We start from the raw sequence: 19,182 nt of genomic DNA on the forward strand, positions 1-19,182 counted from the left end.
AGAGAGAGTGACAAATAAGCAAAGAAAGAAAAAAAACAACACTGCATGTTACAGTATTAATGAGAAAAATTATTGTGACATTTCTGTTCCACAAACCAATCAAATTTATAGTTTAATACAAATTACTGGCATAGTAATAAAACTTCATCTGGCCTAATCAAGAAGCTCATACATTTGCAGATTTTCATAATTACACGTGCTTTATCTGCATCCCTTGCCATTTCACTGACTTGTAAGCTTTGTGGGGTGATAGAGCTCTGGTACTAGACAATACCAAGTAGATTCCATTCCTTGCTCCCAAAATGATGACAGCATTTTACTTTGGTAAAATGCATTTTACTTTGGTACCCAGACTTTCAGAACAAAGAGGCAGAGTTAAAAAGTGAAAGAAAGCTCAGTGCTTTCTGAAACCAAGCTACCTAGTACTTTATTTTAAATGTAAGCCAGTCTTTAAAAACAAACAAAAAACATCCCGAAACAAGAACACAGTATTAACTATGCCCAGTCTATTACTGCATGGCTCTGTGACTGGTGCCACTGCTACAGTTCTGGGTTTTTTGATAATGGGACGGCCTACACGGCACCTGGCTTGCTGGCATCAGATGGGATTAACCCCTCTGAAAGGTGGGAAGAGGGTCTTTGATCACAAGCTAGCAGGGCTCACTGACAGGGCTTTAAACTAGACTTGAAGGAGGAGGGGGATAATACCAAGCTTGCCCGTGACAGGCTATAGAATGACACACCACAGTTAGAGGGACAGGGTGCTAGCAAGGGTCCTCAGACTGTTGCACCAGAGAAAGACCTCAAAGGAACTGATGGAGGTTCTCCTAAGAGGGTGACACGGCCGACAGCCCAACTGAAGTGCCTCTACACCAATGCACACAGCATGGGCAACAAACAGGAGGAACTGGAAGGCACCGTGCTGCTAGAAAGCTACGACGTAGTGGCCATTACTGAAACTTGGTGGGACGAATCCCACGAATGGAGTGTGGCTATCGAAGGCTATAGGCTGTTCAGAAGTGACAGGCAAGGCATGAAAGGCAGAGGCATTGCCCTCTACATAAAGAAATGGCTAGAGTGTGAAGAGCTGTCTCTGAAGAACAGCCACGAGCAGGTTGAAAGCTTATGGGTAAGAATTGGGGATTGAGGCAACAAAGGGAACTTTATGGTTGGTGTCTACTACAGGCCACATGATCAAGGGGAATCTACTGATGAAGCCTTCTTAGTCCAGCTACAGGAGGCATCATGCTCACAGGTTCTTGTCCTGTTGAGGGACTTCAACCACCCTGACATCTGCTGAAAAAGTAGCACAGCGAGCCATAGGCAATCCTGGAGACTCCTGGAGTGCATGTAGGGTAACTTCTTAGGCCAGGTAATAGACAGCCCTACCAGAGGGGATGCCATACTGGACCTGTTCATCACCAGTGCAAGTAAGCTAACTGATGACATCAAGATTGGAGGCAGCCTGGGCTGCAGTGATCATGCACTGGTGGACTTCGCAGTCCTGAGGGATATGGGGCAGGCAAAGAGTAAAGTCAGAACCCTGAATTTTAGGAAAGCAAAATTCCAGCTCTTCAGGGAGTTAGTCAATAGGACCCCTGGGAAACTGCCCTCAGGGACAAGGGAGCAGAACAGAGCTGGCAGATCTTTAAGGATGCTTTCCATAGCGCACAAGAGCTCTTGATTCTCAGGTGTAAGAAATCAGGAAAGGAAGGCAAGAGACCAGCATGGCTGAGTCAAGACTTGCTGGGCAAACTAAAGGGCAAGAAGGAAATGCACAGGCAGTGGAAGCAGGGACATTCAGAATCCTGGGAAGAATGCTGCCCAGTTGTGTAGGGATGGGGTCAGGAAGGCCAAGGTGCAGCTGGAGCTGAACTTGGCAAGGGATGCAAAGAATAATAAGAAGGGATTCTACAGGTATGTCAGCCAGAAAAGGAAGGGCAAAGAAAGCATATCCCCCTTGATGAGCAAGACTGGCAAACTGGTAACAACGGACAAGGAGAAGGCTGAGGTACTCAGTGACTTCTTTGCCTCAGACTTCTCTTCCCACACCTCTCAAGGGGATGGACTGCAAGACGGGCACTGGAGAAGCAAAGTCCCTCCCACTGCAAGAGAAGAACAGGTTTGAGACCACCTGAGGAACCTGAACATACACAAGTCTATGGGACCTGATGAGACGCATCCTGGAGTCCTGAGGGAATTTGGCTGATGTAGTCACCAAGCCACTCACCATGACACCTGAAAAGTCCTGGCAGTCAGGTGAAGTCCCTGGAGACTGGAAAAAGGGAAATAATTGTACTCATTTTTAAAAAGAGAAGCAAGGAGCACCCTGGGAACTACCAACCTGTCAGCCTCACTTCTGTGCCTGGGAAGATCATGGAACAGATCCTCCTATAAGCTCTGCTAAGGCACATGGAGGACAGGGAGGTGATTCGAGGCAGCCAGCATGACTTTGCCAATTGCAAGTCCTGCCTGACCAACCTATTGGCCTTCTGTGATGGAGTAACCACATCAGTGGACAAGGGAAGAGCTACCAATGTTGCCTATCTGGACTTCTGTAAGGCCTTTGACATGGTACCCCACAACATCCTTCCCTCTAAATTGGAGAGAGGTGGATTTGATGGGTGGGCTGTTCGGTGGATGAGGAATTGGTTGGATGGTCGTATCCGGAAGGTAGTGGTCCACGGCTCAATGTCCAACGGAGATCAGTGACGAGTGGTGTCCCTCAGGGGACAGTCCCCACAGAGTATTGGGACCAGTACTCTTTAATATCTTCATCAGTGACATAGTGGGAGTGAGTGCACCCTCAGTAAATGTGCAGATGACACCAAGCTCAGTGGTGCAGTTGACCCACCTGAGGCAAGGGTGTGTGCCATCCAGAGGGACCTGGACAAGCTTGAGGACTGGGCCTGTATGAACCTCATGAGCTTCAACAAGGCCAAGTGCAGGATTCTGCACCTCGGTCAAGGCAACCCCCAGTATCAGTACAGGCTGGGGGATGAAGGCACTGAGAAGAGCCCTGCCAAAAAGGACTGAGGGGTACCAGTAGATTAAAAGCTGGACATGAGCCGACAGTGTGTGTTCACATCCCAGAAGACCAACCACGTCCTGGGCTGCATTCAAAGCAGCGTGGCCAGCAGGTCAAGGGAGAAGATTCTGCCCCTCTACTCTGCTCTGCTGAGACCCCACCTGGAGTCCTGCATCCAGCTCGGGAGCCCTCAGCACAGGAAAGACATGGACCTGTTGCAGCAGGTCCAGAGCAGGGCCACCAAAATCATCAGAGGGATGGAACACCTCTCCTATGAGGACAGGCTGAGAGACCTGGGATTCTGAGAGCTGGGAAGAGAAGGCTCCGGGAAGACCTTATTGCAGTCTTCCAGTACTTAAAGGGGGCTTAGAAGAAAGATGGGGACAGACTCTTTAGCAGGGCCTGTTGTGATAGGACAAAGGGTAATGGTTTTAAACTAAAAGAGTGCAGATTTAGACTAGATATAAGGGAGCAATTTTTCACAGTGAGGTAGTGGTGAAACACTAGAGCATGTTGCCTAGAGAGGTGGTAGATGCCCCATTCCTGGCAACATTCCAGGTCAGGCTGGACGGGGCTCTGAGCAACCTCATCTAGTTGAAGATGTCTCTACTCATTGCAGGGGGGTGGACTAGATGACCTTTAAAGGTCCCTTCCAACCCCAAGTACTCTCTGATTCTATATGTACTCTACCAACTCTTTTACTAGTTAGCAACAATGGCTGTACATAGCAACATATTGTTTTTAACCAAGTTTTTATTGACAATACCCTTGCCTTGATTTTGATGTTTTGATCAATAGATAACAGACGACTTCATATTAAAAAAAATATTAATTATTTTGGTCACCCTTCTATATATCAGCGTTTTAATACGAAACTCACTATCTGTGAAGACAAAGCCTCATTCTTCCTTTTTGCAAGATTTTTGCAACCATACTAAAAATCCTGCATAACAAAAGTTGCTTTTAAATATGGTTCTTCAAGAAAGAAATTTCAAAACTGTTGAGGCATCTCAAGAAAATAAAAAGTAACCTGATTGAATTGCCAATATTTAATATGAGCTGTGAATGACTTGAAAGAAAAGTTTAAATGCTATTCCCCTTCCCTGAAATACAGGGAGAATCTTCTTTTATTTACTCTTCCCAATTTTGCCAAAGTGCCACCCACCCATATTCTTTACTGTTTCTTCTGTCTCCATTTTATGGAACTTTTTTTTTCTTTTAACGAGAGAACATCTTTCTGTAGATTTCTTTCAGTTGTGTTCCTCTCACGGATTTACTAGTATTTTAACCGAGAAAACGTACTAAGGTATTTTCAGTTCAGTTCCTGACGGACCTTCCAAAATGAAAAACTTAAGTACTACCCATGATAAGCCTCACAGAAATCAAGCATTCTATGATGCATTCTTCGCCAACAATCCCCCCAGTCCCATGAAATCTTTCATCACTAATGAAATTTCTTGTCTCCTTTCACTCTAGGAAAGGAAGCGATGCAGCAGATTTGCTCCTATAGCATTCCTCTGCAATATCAGCTGCACAACAGTTTTAGAATGCCTCAGTCCAGAATCCAGAATTTAAGTAACTGGAATTTCAGCATTCAGGAAAGCTAACAAGCTTATTTGCAGGTTACTTTTGAATTTGCAGGGTTTCTCTAGCATATTTAAGTCAATGTTTTTTTGGTCCCTAAACAACAATCATAGGCCTACGTTTTTCTCCTTTCTCTCTGTCAGACAGGTTGCTTCTGCTTCAGGGGCAGCAAAATCCAGAACGTAGGCAGAACGGACAAAAAGAGCCAGAAAATGCACCAGCTGCCAGGATTAAGAACACAGCTAACACAGCTGTGAATCAGTCTTCATTCAGTAAATAGAGAAATCAATGTCACCAGAAGATTAGGAGTACCACACAAAAGTCTTGAGATAATAAGTATAATTTCAGCTATTTAGATGTTCAGACATTTCAAAGTACCACCATCTTCTGATTTTGTCTTCAGTTTCTCCTCAGCGAATGCACCATTTTTCCTTATTCCAAGGCATAAGCTTTGGTATTTCAGAAATGAGAGAGGGAAAGATACAGTGGTTTACTCCAATCACAAACATACTGTGGCACAATTCCAGCAGAAATGTAAAAACTCTCTACCATCATAAAGCACGTTCACAGCTGCTAAGCTGTGCAGCTCCAGTCGCAATTAGATAGCTGGTGGTCTGCTGACCATCCTCAAGCCAGCCACCATGCAACGTTGTGAAGTTTCACGTGGGAGCAACAAGGAACATAAGGGTTTCCTGAGTTGCAAATTCATGCTTCCGATGCTGAATTCACCCAATGTGCTTGGTCTCCCTCAAATCAGCAGCTGACTCAGAAGCAGACTTTGGATTCCCACACAAACATCTGACAAACTCTAAAAGGGGTTTTAGTTATTTGTTTGTACCAGCCCAATAGGGGCTATGTTGAAGCTTCTCCTTATAGACTATAGTCTGCCTGAGATTTTTTTCTGCAATTATTACAAAACTTCATTTAAATGAAGAGTAGAAAAAATTCACATTTTTCTCAAAAACAAAAATATTCTAGAAAAGAGCTAAGTATCTGACACCAGCCTCAAAAGAATCTACAACAGATCAGATATTGTAAAATACTATTAAACAGAATTTAAAAAAAAAATAAGAGTGTAAGAAAAACAAATAAACCTGCCAACGTTTAAATTCTTGTTGTTTCTAGTTTTGACTGCCGCCAGTTGATTTGGGGGGTGGTGGAATTAATTTTGCAACTTTTCTCATCTAAATCTTGATCTGTGAGCCTAGATGAACAGATACCACGTGTTCAGTTACTTTCAATATGCAGGGAACATACATTAATTTTTTTCCAGACACTTACCAACTCTTGAAGCCTAAGAAATGCTGGCAGGATGTTTGCTTCCATTTCCCTCAGCTGCTCTGCTCTATCCAGTACCTTTTAACAAAACAATGATCTTACTATATAGACAATGTCAACTTCCATTCTCACATAGACTTGAAATTAATTCTTAGCTGCTGGAAACTCATTTCACCAATGGCTCTTAGACAGCAGAAGCCACCCCTTAATCAAGCAACATCAGAGGGATCATTGTTCCAGGTGTGCTTCCAGGAAGCTCAAGCAGCACTGCCATCTAAATAAGATACAATCTCCAGGCAAGCAATATTCATGCCTTACAGCAGTGAAGAATTAAAATGTAAGTATACCACTCAAGAATATCACTGACAAAGACATGATATCATTAACAACCACTGAAACCTTAATTTTTGTCCAAAATTCTTCTTGGATTTAAAAATTATGTGTGGTACTGTAGCACTATATCAACTTGCTTACTGTAGCGGGAAAAGATAGCTCTCCTAAGAAATTATTTTTCAGAAACAAATAGGAGCTGATATTTTCAAAAAGTTAGTTATCTGTAATTCACATAACTGAATTTTGAAAGAAAACTTTCTTGCCATAGTTTGCAGCCTAAAAATTTACAGGATGTATTGTATTTTTTGCAAACCTGGCATAGCACTAACAAATATGTAGCATATGTACAGCTGAAACAGGAAACACAACTAACATATTCTGGAGCCTCGAGAAAAGAACATGAGCATGAAAACATGCATGGCTATCCTTTGGCAAAAAAAATCGTATTCCCAGTACACTTAAAATCTTGACAGGAATGAAAAAAGATAACAGAAACACATTTCTTTTGTGTTTTATTTACTGCTCGCAATATTAATCTAAATTCTGAAATTCATTACTTCTTTTGAATTACTGCTATAGAAAGAGAAACAATCGGACCCTAGAAAATTATATTTTTCTATCCTTTTACATTTCTTCCCCACACCAAAATATTACGACATCAATCATTTCTGTTGCCCACAGTACGAAAAATAATTTCATGTGGACAATGAAGAAACACTTTATGAAAATGGCATTTCAAAATAACACCACACAGGAAAAAAAACCTGAAAGATCAGCATCTCTCCAATAATAGCTCACGCTTCTTGGGAATTAATTTAAAACTACAATACAACATATGATTTTATATTGACATCTGCATTTGGTTCATATAATAAAATGACTTCAGGGATGAAGACTGCTTTACGTTACTGACCAAACAGAGGCTACGTATTTTTGCTAATAAAATACTGCTTATTGGACCCAGTGACATGGAGCTACCAAACACCACTACTTAAGTCTTGACCTAAGTAGATCTTACTTTTTAGTATAGTGCAAAACAAACTAGAGTTTCTAATTACAACAGAGAAAATATACTTGTGACCCTGGCTTATGGACTATATCAAGTGGTTCACAGAAACAGCCTACCCACAGGCCTATAAATCCATGTCTTATTCTTTAGTTTTAATATAGATTTGTCACCACTCAGCTTTTTTTAAAAAAAATTTATACATTTTAGAACTGTCTGCTGACTTACATTAAAAAGAGCTGCTTGTTACTTCTGTAAACTGCTAAACATTGTAAATGTATGAATGACTACAAATTGTATCTGTTCTGCTTTTTCAGGTAGTTAGAATGAATAAATTGATTTTTCACAAGTAATCACAAGCATTCAGCACCCATGCTTGGGTTAAGAGAAACATTAAGAATCCTTTGCTTGAAAGTAAACATTTATCTTAATTTGCTCTGAGTTAACTGGGCTGAAATATTACGTTATTTACTACCAAAATGAAATAGAATAAATTAGCATTGTCAGTTTATGTTACCAGCATGCTGGTCTTCCATCAGTCTCAATTTAAAGCACTCTACCATAAATCCAGATGACACAGGTTAATATACATGAATTGATTTCCCCCACTCTTGTCTGTTCCCATGCAGAACGGAACTGAAATACTAATGTAATACTTAATTCTTCTGATTCAGCAGCTATTTACATGATACAATTGAACTTTTCTAGGTATTTAATTGTTTCCTTTCTATAACCACTGTTCAAGAACTTTCTAATTTTCTGTTATACGAATTTTCATATAACACATGAAGCATTCTTTACTGATGTAGAACAACTTTTTAATTCAAATATTAACCTGAAAGTAAAGTTTTACTATATAAAGTATTTTGTGAAATTCCCTGAAGGTCATTTTAGTGCTAAATTTTGTTCTTATGGAATTGTTGAAGGATATCAATAGCACTTTTGTGACAGTAAATTAAAATGAATTACCTATTACTAACTTCTTATCTACTGTAAGTAAGGGTGTATTTTTTCTTCATTCAATTTTTAAGAAGCATGTCAAATTTATTAACTTCATGAGCTGTAGGAAACTATGAGATAGTACTGTTTCCATTAAACGTAATATCAAGTTATTGAACCCAGTAGTTAAGTATTTTTAAATGGAAATAAAACTTATTGAACCATAATCCGTGAAAGAGCATAAAGAATATTCAGTGTAATTATGAACTTCTTGTTTGATTGCAAAAAAACAAAGCAATATGCCTGTTGATTGCTGTGAGAAACGTGCAGAGTGATTACCCAGCATCATTAAGCTTTCAGTCTTGAACCACTTACTTCCATGTTTTCTTAAATCATCAATTTCACCTCTCTCAAGAAACCCTTAATTCCTACTGCTGGGCTGATATATCAGTCCATGTGTTGTCACTCCGTGATGCATATATACAGTTACACATCACTAATACTATGGCGTTCATATTTTTAAGATAGTAGTTTTTATTCAACCAAGTGAGACACAGGAAAAAAAAAAAAGTAGTTCTGAGGAGTCTATGTCCTTTCTTCAGACCTCTTGTACGCCTGAAATTTGTTTCTATGTCCATCTCTCAGCACAATAAATGCTGTTACAGATGCCGGCAAATTTTGACTCCTTTATGTTGTAAAGATCATCACAGAAAAAAAAAACAAACCCTAGCATTCTAGTACTACATTGTTTCAATCATTCCTGTGATTTAAATTATGATTATTTTTTCTGCGGTCTGACAGTTTATTCCACTTGAGTATATCATCAAATTTTTCATTGCAGTCATCTTGTCCATCTCCATTTTAAAACTACAGTTCTTGTCTCTGAGGGCCGCAAGTGTAGTTGAAGACATAAGATCTCAACAGCACTTTTACAGAGGATATTATGCATTTTAGTTCCTTAATACAACTTCTAACCTGGAGCTATTCTAGCCAATCAATTCTTGTCATTTGCATGCTCCACAATTTGCTTCTGCTCTGCTTCCCAGCTTTGCTTTCTCATTTGTGAAGCTATCTTCACAAGGAAACAGATAAGTATGTTGTAAGTATATTGCTAAGTATAATGTATCTATACTTACAACAGATTACTAATTATAAAACAAATACAGGCTCTTATTATATTTAAAGATATTGTAATATTATGTACTTAATTTAACTATGCAGTATAATTTACGTTCATTATTAGCTATGCTGTACAGATTTTGTGTATAAAAAGTTCTAAAACCAGAAAAAACAACGAACCTCATCTAAAGCCAGTAAATGAACTGAAATAATCTAAGCAGTATCAAGAGATTCTGAATTAGGTCCGTGTGGAAATTTTGTGAAAACTGCTCTATAATGCACATATTTCACATACAAATTATTGGTAACAACTACTCACACCCTCTTAAGCGAAATGAAACCAGAATGCTAAAATTAAGTTACTTACAATGTATAATGTTTGATCTTGAAGCTCTTGACTTGCAACAGCTTGTTTAAATAGACGTACAAAGTCATTGAAAGTATCGCAAGGCACACAAGAAGTCTGTTCTGTCTCAGAACAGCTTTGCAACTGGATGAGAATTTCTTCTAAAAGAAGTCGTGAAGTGAAGTATTCCACACAGTTCACAAACACATGAGGAAGCTGAAGAAGATAAAAAAAAGTTATTATTTTAAAAATTATACAACTTTTTTTTTCAATGTAAATACTCCAGAATCAGTTTTCTCTTCCAGATGAGACAATGAAAGAAACCACACCTTGCCAACAGAATACAGAGCATAAACCAAAAAACCTTGTCAAAAAAGAATGATTTCTTATGTACCAGGTCAAAAAATTATGTATCACAGAGGTGATGAATCCTCACACGAAACACAGTGTATCGTCTATGTTTAAAAATTGTGAGCAATAAAGAGGAAATTAAATAGCATTTAGTTCAAAGAAAGTCAGACAATCATAACACATTACACAATTGTAAAATACTCCATTACAAATTACAGTGTCTAGATAACATGAATTTCTCAAACTTACAGAGAAAGTAATCTAGGCGCACACTACCCAAAATTACTCTGAATGTTTTCAGCACTCACTTCATACAAATGACAGTGTAACTCTCTATATCAGAAGTGTAATCAACGTGCTTGTGCAGAACATCTTTAGAAAATCAGATCTTTTCAGAGCAAAGAGCATGTAAAAAAAAAGCAGAGTATGAGATACATTTTAAGGCAATCCATAAAATGTACTTGTAAGTACCAATTTAGTAATATTGAAAAGTTACGGTCATTTGTCTATAAATAGCAGATTCTATAGACCACAAAATACTACCAGTATGTAAACCTACATAAGGCAAAAAAGGTAATTTTCTAGCAACTCTATTTTCAAGAAATAGATTTGCATAGCTCCATACTGTCTGGTATGGCATATACTCTTTATTACACTGAACATTAAAACCTCTGGAAAACATAAGCCATTGGGATCCATATACATTACTTGCAAAATTAAACTTCTGATACAGGAATGCATGTGTGTATAATAAAAAATAAAATTTTAAAAAAAAAAGCTAAGTACTTCATTCCAGTCTTTCTATTTAAAACACAATATATGGCATATGATTCAGCAGATGTGGGAAAGCGTGGGTATATGCTGGCAATCCATTCAAACAGCATGTAATAAAAAGCTTTCTTATGATTTTGAACTCTATTACAAAGAAAGGGGCTACATCTCCAAAAGCACCTATTCAAAGTGCTGCACCTCCACAGGAGGAGGAAAGCTGGGTGCCACGGATATGATTCACAACACTCCGTTATGTAGGAGACACCTATACTTGGCAATAAGAAATTCTGTAGAAAGAGTAGCTGCTTAAATCCTATTCCTTTCCAGGATCTGGCCACATCTTTGGATATGTTGCAAGTGGGTAGCACAGTGTTAGGAGCATTGCACAAAAGGCTACTGCATGAAAGAGGGTCATGACCACCATCTTCCACCTTTCTCACTCTGTAGAATTTTTAATGAGAGACACAAAAATCACTGTGTTTTGCATAAAACCCAGGCCTGCAGATAACGTGATAAGTGCACTCTGGACATGCCTAAAGGATCAGAGCTATGAGAACACACAAGTGGAAAATTCTGGTCTAGGCGTGAAGTAGGCATCTGTCACTGGTTTTAAATCCCTGAAGCACGTGACTGACAAAAACATAGGCATTAACAGGTTTAGGTGAAAATTTCTGTGATGACACCTTTCAACTTAGGAGGACTTTAAAACTTGTTCTGGGAAAAATTAGAACAAGAATAAAACTAGCACGAATATATACACTTGCTAGCAAAAAACAGAAGGGCCACAAAAGTGGCAAGAATCTAGTACTTAAAAGCGTTCTGACAGCACTGACCAGAGAGGGATGACAATGGACTTAAGGCCATACCTCTCTATCATTCTTCAAGACAACTATTTTGTAAGAAACATGCAATCAGACACAATGACCCACTACTCCTATGGAAGTCAGATTCTCACATGATGTTTAAAGAGCAGGTTTCTCTGCCTGCAATCCTTGCAATTCAAGTCCATTCCTGACAAAGTTCCTGCTTCAGGTTAGTAACATATAGCAACTCCAGTATTAATCAGCAAGGTATAACTCATCTCCCAGTGGGCAGCATTAAAGTAGTTTTCTTCCTTAACAGTTGAGGGGAAGAGAGTTTGTACTCCCAGCTTCCTTGGAATGTAAGGCTCCAAATTCAAAACTGTACAATGAATTCTCATTAGTTTCCACATCACGTATTCTAACAACATCTGTCGTATCAGTCCTCTTTGACCTACTTCTTACTTACTCCTACACTGTTTTCTAAGAGCAGGAATTCAAAGGAAGTTTGTACTAGACGGCAAAGCTGAATAAGAGAATACAGTCCTAATATTTCTGAAAATGATGCTCATACAGGAGGAAACAGCAACAGTACTGGCATGGGAGAAGATCCATGCCACCAGCAAAAGACTTGACAATGCCAAGCTTAGTAAACATAAACACACCCGGAGAATTAATTTTACTACAGTAAAAACTGTGAACAGCATCCTGTTTCTTGGGGTTTTTAACTTATGATGCATATCAAGCTGTGTTCGGAGGATCTAGAATAAATTAAAATGCACAAAATGCATATTTTCAAACAGATTCCAAAAATATAACAGTAAAACAGGCTATTAATACACTTTTCCCATTTAGAGTTGATTCATTAAGCAAAAGAATAATAATTTATTGTTCAGGAATTAAACCAATTGTTCCTATGCAACACTGCTCCAATATTTTAGAACTCCTGCATTGTTTCTTTTTCAAAGTGAAAGACAGAGTTTCCTGCTTCTACAAGAGGGCTGATTGGGACTAACCAAATATGCTGCAATGAATACAACATTCTCCCAGCGTCTGCAAAAACAACTACCAGTATCAAAAGGAATGGCATTTGCCTGGTATTCAGCCAGCAATTTTCATCATTTCAGACTCACTTTTTTTTTTTTTTCAGCAAACATGGACAGGTTGTATGTTTGCTTTGAACACTTTTAGCAGCCTTTCTAAGTTTAAGCTCTTAGGCTGACATTTAAACAGATCATATACATCCAACCGAATATAATTAAAATGAGTTTGTTAACACAAAATCAATAAAACAAAATTCCACTTACTGCAAACTCTTGTCACTGCTCTTCATATACTCTCTCACTCTCTTCATATGCAAGTAAAATTAGTTTAAAGGAGAATTAGAAGATTAATTGAACTAGAATCATCATAAGAGTACTTACTTGTCACTGGAGCTATTTCAGGTTAAGTCCGTTTTAGAGGGCTGAACAAAATTTGGCTCCTTTTTTTCTTTTTAAGCTCTCTTAGAAAAGTTATTGTGATTTATATTACATCTCAGTATGTATAACTTAATTTTATCCTAAGTGCATAGTGAGAAGATCAATGCATTCATCACACAGTAAGTGGAGAAGAATCAAGAAGGCAGAAATGGCTGAGGAAACAAACCATTCTGAGGCAGCAAAAGCTAGTTTTAGAGACCATCTCTTACAAATAAATCCTAAATTCAATATCCATTGTGAACATTCTTACCTTTAAGGTGTTTAGAAGAGTTTGCATCACATAGGTCTTTCCACTAGATGTATGCCCATAAATAAAGATGGATGGAAAACTAAACTGCTGACGCTGCGGGGGGGGGGGGGGGGGGGGGGAGAAAAAAGTTGTTGCTGTTTCAATTCTTCTTTTTCATTCAACAGACAAAAGATTTACTACTGACATTTCCCTCCAAAAGAAAAGTTATCTTTTAAACTAAGGCATTAAATATAAAATATGCCAATTATTATGGAATCAGTGTGATCAAGTTTTATGTTACATCTTCAAAATGCTGGGAGAGTAAGTCCCAAGAATCAAGTATCACATAAAGCTACCAGTGAAACTGCTGTAACATGAGGATACTTTTTTGTGGGAAAAACAAAACAAAACAACCCCCCACCCCCCAAACCCCCCACAAAAAACCCTAACCAAACAAAAACCAAAAAAACCCCCAACCAATACACACCAGGAGAGAAAAGCAGTGGGGTCTTAATTCAAGTTAGTTAACTAACTTAAAGAATCACACACTCCTCCAGACTGAACAACCCCAGTTCCCTCAGCCGCTCCTCATAAGACTTGTGCTCCAGACCCCTCACCAGCTTTGCTGCCCTTCTTCGGACACGCTGAAGCACCTCAACATCCTTCTTGTAGTGAGGGGCCCAAAACTGAACACAGGATTCAAGCTGTGGCCTCACCAGTGCCGAGTACAGGGGCACAATCACTTCCCTACTCCTGCTGGCTACCCTATTTCTGATACAGGCCAGGACGCTGTTGGCCTTCTTGGCCACCTGGGCACACTGCCGGCTCATATTTAGCCGGCTGTCAACCAGCACCCCAGGTCCTTTTCCGCCGGGCAGCTCTCCAGCCACTCCTCCCCAAGCCTGTAGCGTTGCATGGGGTTTTTGTGGCCAAAGTGCAGGACCCGGCACTTGGCCTTATTAAACCTCATACAGTTGACCTCTGCCCATCGATCCAGCCTGTCCAGATCCCTCTGCAGAGCCCTCCTACCCTCCAGCAGATCAACACTCCCACCCAACTTGGTGTCGTCTGCAAACTTGCTGAGGGAGCACTCGATTCCCTCATCCAGATCATCTATAAAGATATTGAACAAGACCAGCCCCAGAACCGAGACCTGGGGAACACCGCTTGTGTTCCATATTGTCAAGCAAACAACATCTTGTCAAGCATAAATTGCAAGCTTTACATTATCCGAGCTTCTGCAAACACTACAAATTGCTTTTCTTTCCATTAGCACCAAACAGAAAAAGAATTAAATGGTTTGTTGGAGAAGATGGTAAAGGAGCTCACTCTTCTCTCACAATATTTCAATATAATACCTCTATTTATTTAATGGTAATGATGCTGTATATTTCATGGATTATTTCTTTCAAGACGCAATAAAAATAGTTAACTTCTTTTTCTTTCATTCTGAACAGGGTTTTTTGTGTGTTTTTCTCATTTCTAAGAATCTTGTACACTGACTTAAAAAATTAATACAAAAATAAATTTGACAAACACTTTTGATGAAAAACAATACTCAATTAGTCCAAGATGAAGACGCTCTTACGCAAGATATGTGGATACTCTAAACTGAGCATTTTAAGAAGAATTTAAGTATCCATTTTTTTAAGGAGACTTGCTGCAACTATGCTTGCAATAAATACATAAAACCTAAATGCTGTAATTTTATGTAATTATTATTATCTATAATTAAAGGCAGAACCAAAAGCAGATACTAATTTCCATTTTGTTAAGTGAATGTAAATGGATGTATGAGCTGTTTTTAAGTTTGCAGTTAAAAACCTCCATTACTTTTCCACAGCTTTGCCAAACAGTAACAGAATCAATTAACAAGCCACTGATTTCCAAATCTTATAGCCAGCAACAGAACTACTAAGAATCAGATCAATTTCATGTACTTAGAATTCAGGCATGCAGATATTAGATGAACAGGTCAAAACCAAATGGACTTTCTACACTGCCACCTACAAAAAAACCACCCCATAACTTTAGACTGGGGAAGAAGACAGACTTAATTCCTGGTACTAACTGGCAAAGATGGAACAGAGTCATGGAGAAACCAGACTTCAGAGACAGCACGGCACAAATAGCTGTAAGTTTGTTTGGGTCCTTCCAACTGCAAAAAACAGCTTTCGACTTTCAAACTAACTAGATTCTATCTGCCAAAAACTAATGTTAGAGACAGGTAACAAACAAACAAACACACACCAAAACCAAAACAAAAAAAACCCACAACAAAACAAAAAAACCAGAGACAACCAAAGTACGTTCATAACAACATCACAAAAGTGCCCTTAAACATCTACTCCCCACTCTGAGACAGCACAATATCTTTGTTGTACTCAAACGTACACTATAAAAAGCACTACCTCTCCAAATATTGACAGCAGCATGGACACTTGGGATTCTCGACAAGGCACCAAACTTTCCAAGTGAAGCAATGTAGCTGCTGGGTATGCTGGATGTTCAAGATTAGGCATTTTGGTGCTCCTGTTGTTAGTCACCTAAACACACATGTCCAATTTGAGGTGCAGAGAAAGGAAATAAAGTGATCTGGAAAACAACACGTTTTAATTATCATTTGCTGTCATATACATAAAGCAGGAAAATTAACAGGAATTGACATCAAACCTCAATTTGATGTCAACGTTTGATGTTTGATGACATTCCAGCTCAGGATCATGGTATTATGATAGACTTAAGAGATTTTATCAAAATCAAACTTTGCTATGTAAGGCATTATACAGACATTTCCACACCAGACAGAATCAAAAATATCAAATAAAAAGGGAAAGGCATACAGGGAATGAGCAAATCAATGTAACAAAAAATTGTGATAGTTTAGTTAACGGGAGAAATACATATTTACTTCTGATTTTATATACATTCAAAAGTAGCAAGGGAATAAAATGAGGAACGTAGATTAGTCACAGATCATCACCTCCACAGACAGACAAAAAACTAGGATTTACAAGCAGTAGAGAAGAGGCAAGGCATAAGGAAACACAAGGATGACAAAATAATAGCTCTTCAGTTGTTAACAAGAATGCCTACCACAGCTTAAAGCAGCAGAAACATAAGAAAATCTAGCTGAGAGTAAGGACTGGAAATACTCCTTAAAAATAGTAGGAGTGCAAACCAATTACATAAAGCTGTAATATTCATTACAGTCTACCTTTTAGACAAGGACTAGTCGAGGAAGACTGATTTTGATTGTCCAAACACTGGGAAGGTTGGTTTCTAGTGACAGAATATGGAAAAACAGCTCAGTCAAACATCCTAATTTGTCTGCAGCTTCTAAAACTGCCAGAAATATGGTACATTTGTCTGTAGCGATAAGGACAACATGCAGAGAGAAAGAACTGAAGTAACCTCAGGAGCTGGATTCGGACTTTGTCAAATGTAACATAAGTCGACACCCAAAAAGAAAGTTTGGAAATGTAGGTAGCACAATAAAGGCATCTCATCAGCAGGCAGGAATATCTGTAAGTTATCAAGACAAAGATAATAAACAAAGCACTCCAAACACATTTAAATATAAGTATTTACAGCTAAATATGTTATGCTGGGTCTAAGTGCAATGCCTCATGAAAAAAGATTAGGTTAGCAGGAGGAGATCAGAAATAGCATGGGAAATGGAAAACAAACTGTTCTGAAGAAAAACAGCAATATTGGTTTCCACTGACAGGGGAGCCATTGGGCTACAAGGAGGCTCACAAATACAAATGTATTTATTGAAATACAATAGAGTTCATTTTGGGACCAATCTCTATTAAGCATTTCCATAAATACATTTGAGAAAACATTTTTTTCTTTTATTTTTACAATTTGCCCTCAGTGTTTTCTGCAGTAAAAGTTTGGGATTGTAGAATCAATAGAAAAACAAGTGGAATTAATGAGGAAAAAAAGGATAACCCCAATAATAGAAGTAATGCCAGTATAATGAAATTCAGCACTTGAAATTACACATATTTGTAAGTAATCATATCACACCTAACAAGGACTACAGTTAGAGATCAAGAAACTGTAAGTCTGAAGCAACCTGAAAACCAAACAAGTCAGTCACACACAGTAAGTATGAAAAATCAAAGTAATGCAGCTATTGAAAAAACAAACACATAATCATATGTATCAGATACATTATTTCCCATACAGACAACCATACAAATAGCCATGGCCCATTTTATCAGATCAGCAAGATCAGCTTTGAACAGGTCTGCCCACCTGTCCATTGTACCTATTCAGATATCTGTTCAAAATGGAATGAAGATACAAAAAAATTGAATAGCTCTAAAAATGAGCTAGGAATAAATATCAAGGATGAAAAGAAAAAAAAATTAGTCAGTAGCCTCCAAAACAGAGGACAAAGAAGGAAGGGAAAGAGTTTTAGAAAAGGCTGAAAAGTTTGCATGGATTTTAGATAAAGGACAGCTCTTTTGCTCCACTGACTACATGAGTACAGGGCTTGACTAAGTGTCCTAAACGTAGCAAAAACCATAAGGTACCTCAGCTTCTCCACGCTGCTGCCCAACTGCACCCCTGAAAAGTATGAATCACCTGTCGATCACATTGGATCTGTCAGTCCTGTTTGCTTCTCAAATACCCTAGCACATGTTAACCTACAGTGAACACATTTAAGCCGCTGGATGAAACCAACATCTCTACGAACTATATGCAGGTGTCAGTCTTCAACAGGATCCCATCTCAGAGCTCACCAGAGAAAGGGTGTTTAAAGCACCATGTTCACAAAACAATTCATTTAGATTAAATGGCAATGCTGACACAAGGACTAGCATCAGCCAAAGCTTGAATTCAGGATGTCCCTGACCAGGGAAGGTTGTGCATGTGACTCCAGCCAGATCAGGAGGGACAGAATACACTTACTTTCCAGCAGAGCCCAGGTTAAGGATACCAAAAGCACAAGTTAGATTTCGTGGCTGGATTTCACCATTTAGGAGGACACCTTCCAGCTCGCTGGTCCTAAAACACCTACTCTTGGCATGTCTTTCTCCACACTTTATCACGGAAGTTAACGGAACTGACGGGACTCGCCATTCCGCTTCCCCTCAGACTCTACAAGCACCCTCGGCCACACAGACACCGCCGGCCCAGGCGTGCCCTGGCCGAGGGGCAACGACTAACCCTAGCCCCCGCAGCGCGGTCGCACGCCGCGGGCTGAGGGCTCCTTCCGCCACGCGCCTGTGGGCCCAGCAGGCATCTCGGAGCCCGGCAGCCCGGGCGGGAGGCGCCCGGGACCCCGCGCCCCTCGCCCCCGCACCGATTCCCGGCCGGAACGCAGCAGGCGCAGGTCTGCCCCTTCATCCCCACCCCCGCACCCCCCCACCCCTCCCCGAGCGCCAGAAACCGGCCGGGCCCGAACGCGGGCGCCTCCGCTCCGCGGCTCACCCCGGCTTCCCACACCCACGCCGCCCGCGCGCCGGCTCTCGCGGCCCCGTCCGGCACATGCGCACGCCACCGCTCCCCTCCGCCTTCCCCGGACACTGCGCAGGTGCGGAGCCCGCACGCATGCGCCGTAGCGACGTGAGGCTATCTGCCCCTAGACTGTGTCTGGCAGCGCGAGAAAGGGCGGGAAGGGAGATGCGGGGGCGGGGGGGGCTGTTCTCGCCCGCTCCGTGGCTGCTGGCGTGCCAGAGGTGGGGTAGTGTCTTATCCCACGGGGAGAGCCGTGTACAGCGCATGTCACGGGAGAGGTCTGGAAGCATTGTGTGCGCCTTCTCTTCACACCCGGAAAATAAATAAATGTCACGGTTTAACCCCAGCCGGCAGCTAAGCCCCACGCAGCCACTCGCTCACTCCCCTGCAGCAGGATGGGGGAGAGAATTGGAAGAATAAAAGTGCGAAAACTCGTGGGCTG

The 19,182-nt window shown here is 40.2% G+C and overlaps 1 protein-coding gene across 2 annotated transcripts in view; it reads right to left on the reverse strand.

The window, feature by feature from the left end:
- ORC5 (origin recognition complex subunit 5) overlaps positions 1-15,830 on the reverse strand; it is a gene marked incomplete at its 3' end in the record, with an annotated part of 85,748 nt that extends 69,918 nt beyond the window's left edge. For both annotated transcript variants that reach the window (XM_081997184.1, XM_081997183.1), the window contains exons 1-4: positions 15,677-15,830; positions 13,287-13,379; positions 9,655-9,849; positions 5,894-5,968 (exon numbers count right to left, since the gene is read on the reverse strand). In XM_081997184.1, coding sequence (XP_081853310.1) covers positions 5,894-5,968; positions 9,655-9,849; positions 13,287-13,379; positions 15,677-15,787 — 474 coding nt within the window. In that variant the 5' untranslated portion in view covers positions 15,788-15,830. The remainder of the gene's footprint in view (positions 1-5,893; positions 5,969-9,654; positions 9,850-13,286; positions 13,380-15,676) is intronic.
- Between the last annotated feature and the right edge of the window lie 3,352 nt (positions 15,831-19,182).

Source organism: Phaethon aethereus (genome assembly GCF_964289735.1).
Source record: "Phaethon aethereus genome assembly, chromosome: 1".
In the NCBI taxonomy this organism is placed as follows: Eukaryota; Metazoa; Chordata; class Aves; order Phaethontiformes; family Phaethontidae; genus Phaethon; species Phaethon aethereus.